This window comes from Tinamus guttatus, unplaced genomic scaffold (genome assembly GCF_059628265.1).
Source record: "Tinamus guttatus ecotype Peru unplaced genomic scaffold, ASM5962826v1 Tinamus_guttatus_pri_ptg000124l, whole genome shotgun sequence".
NCBI classification, from domain to species: domain Eukaryota; kingdom Metazoa; phylum Chordata; class Aves; order Tinamiformes; family Tinamidae; genus Tinamus; species Tinamus guttatus.
The window spans coordinates 65192-73044 of NW_028288658.1; the positions used below are offsets into that span (position 1 = coordinate 65192).

Below are 7853 nucleotides of genomic sequence, written 5' to 3' on the forward strand. Positions count from 1 at the left end.
CACCAGGCTCAGGCCGGGTTCAGGCAGCCTTTACTTAGACGAGGTGACCGCACGGGGTCCTCAATAGTGCTCGGGCACCGTGACCAGGGCTTCGGCGGGGGGGCGGCTCACGTCGACGTTCTGTGGGCGCCGAGGAGGGGGGGGGCCGTGGGCCGGGGGGCTCCCCTTGGAGCCCCCTCCCCGGGGCTCGTTAGCGAGGGGGCTTAATTAGCGCCTGCCGCTCACCTGGGGCCGCTCGCGGTGCGTGTTCACGGCCTCCACGTTGAGGAAGATGGACTCCACCTCGCAGCCTGGCGCCGTGGGGGGGTCAGGGGGCGGCTGGGGGGGGGCCCGTCCTGCCCGCAGCCCCCTACTCACCGTAGGCCACCGGGGTCAGCTTGACGACCGTGTGCAGGGGACACTTGAGGTAGGGCAGCTCCTCTGGGGGGGAGGAGAGGGTGAGGGGGCTGGGGGGGTCCCGGGGGGGCTCCGGGGGGCGGGGGGGACACGCACCCGCGCTCTTGTCCAGGAAATAGGCCAGCAGGCAGCGCATGACGGCCTGGTGGCAGATGACGAGGACGTTCTCCTGCCGCTCCAGCTCCATGATGACGGGCTCCAGGCGCTGCACCAGGTCCTCGTAGGACTGGAGCGGGAGGGCGAGGGTGGCTGGGGGGGTCCCGGGTCACCCGTCCCCCGCCGCGTGTCCCCCCCGCCCACCTCGCCCTTGGGGTAGCGGTAGCGGTACTTGTCCTGGTCGCGCAGCGCGAACTCCTGCGGGTAGCGCGCCTGGATCTCCTCGTACGTCATCTCCTCGCACACGCCCTGGTGGCGGGGGGCGCAAGGGGGGACGTTAGGGACACCGGGAGGCGTGTCCCCCCCCCCGTCCCGCCGTCCCCGCTCGCTCACGGCGTCGATCTCGTTGAGCGCCTTCCACTGCTCGTAGGGCACCCCCAGCGCCTCGGCCGTCTCGATCGTGCGCTTCATGTGGCTCGTCCACACCTTGAGCTCGCGGATCTGCTGGCTCCGCACGAACTCGGCCAGCGCCGCCGCGTACTGGGGGCGGGGTCAGTGCCCGCCACGCCCCCTGGCGAGGCCACGCCCCCGGGCCCTCCCACACGCCTCCCTCGGGGGTGGAGCTTGTGAGTATGGCCTCTCCCCCCATTAATGGGGTTGTCGTGGGGGTGTGGCCTCCTCCTTTGGCCCCTCCCCTCACCTGCAGCTCTGCTGTAGGGGGCGTGGCCTCTTCAATTGGCCCCACCCCTAACCCATGGCTCTGCCCCAAGAGGTGCCACCTCCCCCTTGACCCCGCCCCTCACCTGTGGCCTCCTCCCTCAACCCCCTCCCCACCAGGAGGCGTGGCCCTCCCTGTCACCCCAGGCCCCGCCTCCCCCTTGGCCCCACCCCTCACCTGTGGCCCAACCTCTCCCCACTGGGGGGTGTGGCCTTCCCTGTCACCCCAGGCCCCGCCTCCTTGGCCCCGCCCTTCACCTATGGCCTCGTCCCTCAGCCCCTCCACACCAGGGGGCGTGGCCTGTCCTGTCACCCCAGCCCCCCCGCCCCACAAGGCCCCGCCCCTCCGCACAGGCTCCGCCCCTCGATGCAGGCCCCGCCCCGCGGACCTCCCTGCCGCGGGGGGAGAGCCCCGAGTCGCCGCCGATGCGGCCGCGCAGGTTGAGGCGGCTCTCGCCGTGGCGGCTCAGGTAGATGGCGCGGGGGGCGGCGTGCGTGTTCATCAGGTAGTACACGGTGCGGCTCTGCACGTGGCCCTGCACGCGGTTGGCCACGTAGCGCGCGCCCACGTCGAAGATCTTGATGTAGGACAGGCCGCTGTGGGGCCGGGGGTGTCAGCCCGAACGCCTGGGCCCCCCTGGCCCTGTCCCCAGCCCGCGCGGTGTCACCTGTCGAGCTGGTCGTCTATGGGCTCGTAGGTGGCCTTGTAGCACTCGATGCGCTGCAGGAAGTCGGCCACCACCTCCTCCTGCGCGCGGCCCTTGTAGTCGGGGCTGCTCAGCTTCACTTGCTGCGGGGGGACAGGGGTTTAACGGGGGGGGGGGACAGCCAGGGGCACCCCCTGCAGCGAGGGGTATAACGGGGTGGGGGGGACAGCCAGGGGCACCCCCCACAGTGAGGGGTTTAACGGGGTGGGGGGGACAGCCAGGGGCACCCCCCGCAGCGAGGGGTTTAATGGGGGGGGTACAGCCAGGGGCACCCCCCGCAGCGAGCTCCCACCTTGATGTTCTCCTCGATGACACGGGGGTCATCGCAGATGGACTCCACAAACAGCACCTGGGGGCAGGGGGTGTGAGGCAGGTGACCCCCCCGGCCTTACCGTGTCCCCCCCCCGCCTTACCGTGTCCCCCCCCGCCTTACCGTGTCCCCCCCCGCCTTACCGTGTCCCCCTCTGCCTTACCGTGTCCCCCCCCCCGCCTTACCGTGTCCCCCCCGCCTTACCGTGTCCCCCCCCCGCCTTACCGTGTCCCCCCCCGGCCTTACCGTGTCCCCCCCGCCGGCCTTACCGTGTCCCCCCCCCGCCTTACTGTGTCCCCCCCCCGCCTTACCGTGTCCCCCCCGCCGGCCTTACCGTGTCCCCCCCTGCCTTACTGTGTCCCCCCCCCGCCTTACCGTGTCCCCCCCCCGCCTTACCGTGTCCCCCCCCGCCTTACCGTGTCCCCCCCGCCGGCCTTACCGTGTCCCCCCCTGCCTTACCGTGTCCCCCCCTGCCTTACCGCCCCCGGCACCGCGTCCCCCCCAGCACCTTGTAGCCGTTTTCCCTGGCGAACTGCAGGATGAGGTCGCGCCGCTCGCGGGTCGTGTTGGTGGCATCAAACACCTGCCCGGGGTTGTTGGGGACACACGTCACTTCACCCCACGCACACCCCAGGCCGGGGGTGTTTCGTGGCGTGTCCCTTACCGCCACCTGCCCCTCCTCGGAGCTCAGGTAGGTGCGGACGTCCTGGAGCGCGGCCAGGGCGCACTGCCTGTTGCGACAGGGGACGGCGCCGTGAGCGGCCGCCGCGCGCGCGTCCCCCCGCCCCGGACCCCCCGCGCCGGCACCTGCGGACCCGCATGGCCTCCTTGTTGTCGTGCCGGAAGAACTCGTAGCTGCTGTAGCTGCGCACGGCCTCGCGCCGGTACTGCCCCACGTTGAACACTGCGCGCGCCGCGGGGGTCACGGCGCTGCCGCCCCCCCGCCCCGGTACCCGGTACCCGGTACCCGCCGCCCCCGGGCCGTACCGCGCGTGGGGGTGCCGATCCAGTTGAGGTAGCGCGTGAGCTTGCGGGAGATGTAGGTCTTGCCGCGCGCCGGCAGCCCCACGAGCACCACCATGGTGGGGCAGTTGGTGAACTGCGGCACCGAGGCTGCGGGAGCGGGGGGGGGGGGTCAGCGCCGGGACCCCCCCGCACCGGGACACCGGGGATCCCCCCCCCCCACTCACAGCCGCGGCGCTGGCGGAGCCGCTGGGCGCTCAGCGGGATCCAGACTTTGTGCAGCGGGTTCTGCGTGAGCTCCGCCGCTGCCGCCATCGCCACCCCCGGCCCCGGCGGGTCGCTGCCCCCCGCGCCCGCCCGGTCAGTGCCCCCCGCGCCGCCCCGCCCCGCGCACCGGGGATCCGCGCCGCCTGCTCCGCCATGGCGCTGCCTCCCTCCCTCCCTCCTTCCCAGCCCCCTCCCGGCACGACGCGGTCCGGAAAGGTCAGGGGAAACGTTACACCCTGGCGCGGGGCCGCGGCGGCGGCGGCGGCGCCCGGGCACCCTCCGCCGCCTGCGCCTTTAAGCGCCGCGCGCCGCCGCCGGGCCCCGCCCCCGCCGCGCGCCCCCATTGGCTGGCGGCCGCCCGGGGGCGGGGCGGCGGCTGAGGGCGATGGCGGCGCTCAGGAGCGTGAAGGTGCCGCGCGGCGGCGGCGCCTGGAACGGGGGCCGCGCGGGGACCAACTTAGCTCGGGCGCGAAGCGGGGTTGGGGTGGTGGGGGGAGGAGCGAAGTGGAGTGACGGGGAGGCCACGGTGATGGGCGCAGGGGGCCGGGATGACCCTGTTGGGCGGCGGGAGGCCACGGTGATGGGCACGGGGGGTCCGGGATAACCCTGTTGGGTGGCGGGAGGCCACGGTGATGGGCACGGGGGGTCCGGGATGACCCTGCTGGGTGGCGGAAGGCCACGATGATGGGCACGGGGGGTCCAGAATGACCCTGTTGGGTGGTGGGAGGCCACGGTGATGGGCGCAGGGAGTCTAGGATGACTCGGTTAGGCGGCAGGTGGCCATGGTGATGGGCGCGGGGGGTCCGGGATGACCCTGTTGGGTGGCGGGAGGCCACGGTGAGGGGCGCAGGGGGTGCTGGGATGACCCGGTTAGGCGGCGGGAGGCCACGGTGATGGGCGCAGGGGGCCAGGATGACCCTGTTGGGTGGCGGGAGGCCACGGTGATGGGCACGGTGCATCCAGGATGACCCTGTTGGGCGGCGGGAGGCCATGGTGAGGGGCACGGGGGGTCCAGGGTGACCCTGTTGGGCGGCGGGAGGCCACGGTGATGGGCACGGGGGGTCTGGGATGACCCTGTTGGGTGGTGGGAGGCCACGGTGATGGGCGCAGGGCGTCTAGGATGACCCTGTTGGGTAGCGGGAGGCCACGGTGATGGGCGCGGGGGTGCTGGGATGACCCTGTTGGGTGGCAGGAGGCCACGGTGATGGTCGCAGGGTGTTCCAGATGACCCTATTGGGCGGCGGGAGGCCACGGTGATGGGCGCGAGCGGCTCTGATGCCTCCGGGGCTCCCACAGAACCTGGTGGGGCTGGTGACGGGCGGCGCCTCGGGGCTGGGCCGCGCCACCGCAGAGCGGCTGGTGCAGCAGGGCGGCCGCGCGGTGCTCCTGGACCTGCCGTCGTCCGAGGGCTCCGGGGTGGCCCGCGAGCTGGGCGAGCGCTGCGCCTTCGCCCCCGCCGACGTGAGCAGGACGGGCCGGGCGGGGGGTGCCCTGCGGCGCCGCGGGGCCCGACCTGTCCCCCTGCCCGCAGGTGACGTCCCCGGAGGAGGTGGCGGCAGCGCTGGCGCTGGCGCAGAAGCAGTTCGGGCGGCTGGACCTGGTGGTGAACTGCGCCGGCATCGGCATCGCCCTCAAGACCTACAACAGCAAGCGGGACAAGGTGCACGAGCTCGAGGACTTCCAGCGCGTCATCAACGTGAGCGAGGGGCGGCCGCGGGCGCCGCGGGCACCGCGACAACACCCCAACGTGGCTCCCGTCCCGCCGCCCGCCGCAGGTGAACCTCGTGGGCACCTTCAACGTGATCCGCCTGAGCGCCCAGCTCATGAGCCGCAACGAGCCCGACGCCGACGGCCACCGCGGCGTCGTGGTGAACACGGCCAGCGTGGCCGCCTTCGAGGGCCAGGTGGGCCAGGCCGCCTACGCCGCCTCCAAGGGCGGCATCGTGGGCATGACGCTGCCCATCGCGCGCGACCTGGCGCCGCTCGGCATCCGCGTGGTCACCGTCGCCCCAGGTAGGGCCGTGGGGACGGGAGGGGGGGACCGCGGCGGCGGGGCGGCCGCGCGGCTCACGGCGCCGTCCCCGCAGGGCTCTTCTCCACGCCGCTGCTCGCGGGGCTGCCCGAGCGCGTGCGCAGCTTCCTGGGGCAGCAGGTGCCCTTCCCGCCCCGGCTGGGCCACCCCGGCGAGTTCGCGCACCTGGTGCTGGCGCTGGCCGAGAACCCCATGGTGAACGGGGAGGTGGTGCGGCTGGACGGCGCCCTGCGCATGCAGCCCTGACGCGGCGCCGCGGGACGGCCCCGCCAATAAAACCCGAGCCCTGCGCCCGCCTCCGCCTCTGCGCCGCCCCGCGGGCCCAGGCGTCCGGGGCCACCCCCCTGCCCCCAACCTGGGGGTCTGGGTGTCCCCACTCTGGACAAGGTCACCCAAAGGAGCAGCGGGGAGGGACCTCTGGCTGCCCTGGCTCCCCATTGGCTGGCCTGGCTGTCAATTCGCTGATCCTGCAACGCGATTGGATGATGGTGGGGGGCGTTGCGAGTGGGCGGGACTGGATGATAAAGCCCCGCCCCTCGCCCGGCACGTGAATGACTCGCCCAGGTGAGCGCGGAGCCGGTGGGTGGGACCGTTCTGCCCGGGGTCTCTCCTGATTGGCTGAGAGTAAAGCGGGGGGGGTGGGCCGCGGGGCGGAGCGGCCCGGCGATTGGCTAGCGCTCCTGTCAGTAGAGGGGGTGCGGTCGGTAGGGGGCGTTCCCGGCGCTTGGCGGAAGCCGATTGGTCAGCGCGCCCTCCCCTTACTCACTGGCTGCCGCCAGGGGGCGTGCCGCGAGTTGCCATTGGCTGAGCTCTGGGAGGGGGGCGTGGCCGACGCGGCGGGCCGTCCTTCCGCCGGAAGTGTCTCGTGCGGAGAGCGAGGCTGAGCCCGGCGCGGCGGCGGCGGCGCCATGAACATCCGGAATGCGCGGGTGGGGGCGGCACCGGCGCCGGAACCGGGGAGGGGGGCACGAGGGCAGGGGGCGGGGCGGGTCGCGGCGCCGCGGGATCCCCCCCCCACCGGGCCGGTGCCGATACCGGTGCCGGTACCGGTGCCGGTCCCGCTGAGGCCGCGCTGCCCGCAGCCCGAGGACCTCATGAACATGCAGCACTGCAACCTGCTCTGCCTGCCCGAGAACTACCAGATGAAGTACTACTTCTACCACGGGCTGTCCTGGCCGCAGGTGCGGCCCCGGGAAACGGGGACACCCCGGGGAGCCTGGAACGCACCGGGAGACGGGGAACACCCCCCCAGGGAGCCTGGAACCCACCGGGAAACGGGGACCCCCCCGGGAGCCTGGAACCCACCGGGAAACGGGGAACACCCCCCCCAGGGAGCCTGGAACCCACCGGGAAACGGGGACACCCCCGGGGAGCCTGGAACGCACCGGGAAACGGGGACACCCCCGGGAGCCTGGAACGCACCGGGAAACGGGGAACACCCCCCCAGGGAGCCTGGAACGCACCGGGAAACGGGAGCCCCGGGAAATGGGAGACACCAGGGACCCCCCAGGAGCCTGGACCCCTCTGGGAAACGGGGAGACCCCGGGAAATGGGGACCCCTTGGGAAACAGGGAGCCACAGGAAACGCCGCCCCCCATCCCGTAGCCTGCATCCCCTCGGGAAACGGGGACCCTCCTGGGGGCCTGGATTCCCCCCCGCCCCCCGGGCTCCTGGATCCCCCCCACCCGCCGGGTGCCTGGGTCCCCCCCCCGGGCTTCCCCGGACGCCTGGGCCCCCTCCAAGGCGCTCCCGTCCCGCACAGCTCTCCTACATCGCCGAGGACGAGAACGGGAAGATCGTGGGCTACGTCCTGGCCAAGATGTGAGTGGGGCTGGGGCTGGGGGGGGTTCCGGTGCCGGGGGGGCACCCGGGCGCTGTCCCGGGTGCCTCATCCCGCCCGGCTCCCCTCTGCGCAGGGAGGAGGATCCGGACGACGTCCCGCACGGACACATCACGTCCCTGGTAGGGCGGGCGCTGCCGCGGGGGGAGCTTTGGGGCAGGTCCGGGGTGCCGGGGGGGGGTCACGCCGTTGCCCCCCCCCCCACCCCCAGGCGGTGAAGCGCTCGCACCGGCGCCTGGGGCTGGCGCAGAAGCTCATGGACCAGGCGTCGCGCGCCATGATCGAGAACTTCAACGCCAAGTACGTGTCGCTGCACGTGCGCAAGAGGTGGGTCTGCCCCCCCCGCGCCCCCACCCTGCACGGAGCCCCCCGGGGGGGACGCGCTGTGCCCCCCCCCGCCGGACACCGTCTCAGCCCCCCCTCTCGCCGGCAGCAACCGGGCCGCTCTGCACCTCTACTCCAACACGCTCAACTTCCAGTGAGTGCGGGGGGGCCGGGAGCGGGTCGGGGGGGGCAGAGTGACCC

At 73.5% G+C, this 7853-nt stretch overlaps 3 protein-coding genes across 3 annotated transcripts; 2 read left to right on the forward strand and 1 right to left on the reverse strand.

Moving 5' to 3' along the window:
• Positions 1–52: 52 nt before the first annotated feature.
• On the reverse strand, positions 53–3504 carry PFKFB1 (6-phosphofructo-2-kinase/fructose-2,6-biphosphatase 1). The gene is made up of 14 exons (XM_088521524.1): positions 3417–3504; positions 3214–3339; positions 3034–3130; positions 2891–2957; positions 2735–2809; positions 2209–2265; positions 1878–1999; positions 1599–1806; positions 886–1032; positions 697–801; positions 493–622; positions 358–420; positions 226–290; positions 53–120 (listed from the first exon to the last, which is right to left on the reverse strand). The coding sequence occupies exons 1-14, from the start codon at positions 3502–3504 to the stop codon at positions 61–63; spliced, it is 1410 nt and encodes a 469-aa protein (XP_088377650.1). The 3' UTR covers positions 53–60.
• Positions 3505–3794: 290 nt separating this feature from the next.
• On the forward strand, positions 3795–5741 carry HSD17B10 (hydroxysteroid 17-beta dehydrogenase 10). Its single transcript, XM_088521525.1, has 5 exons — positions 3795–3865; positions 4753–4917; positions 4988–5152; positions 5232–5469; positions 5544–5741. Exons 1-5 carry the CDS (start codon positions 3842–3844, stop codon positions 5732–5734), a joined length of 783 nt encoding a protein of 260 aa, XP_088377651.1. The 5' UTR covers positions 3795–3841; the 3' UTR covers positions 5735–5741.
• A 586-nt stretch (positions 5742–6327) lies between these two features.
• LOC148595288 (N-alpha-acetyltransferase 10) lies at positions 6328–7810 on the forward strand. The gene is made up of 6 exons (XM_088521517.1): positions 6328–6417; positions 6571–6669; positions 7251–7309; positions 7405–7450; positions 7540–7655; positions 7762–7810. Exons 1-6 carry the CDS (start codon positions 6397–6399, stop codon positions 7808–7810), a joined length of 390 nt encoding a protein of 129 aa, XP_088377643.1. The 5' UTR covers positions 6328–6396.
• Positions 7811–7853: the final 43 nt, after the last annotated feature.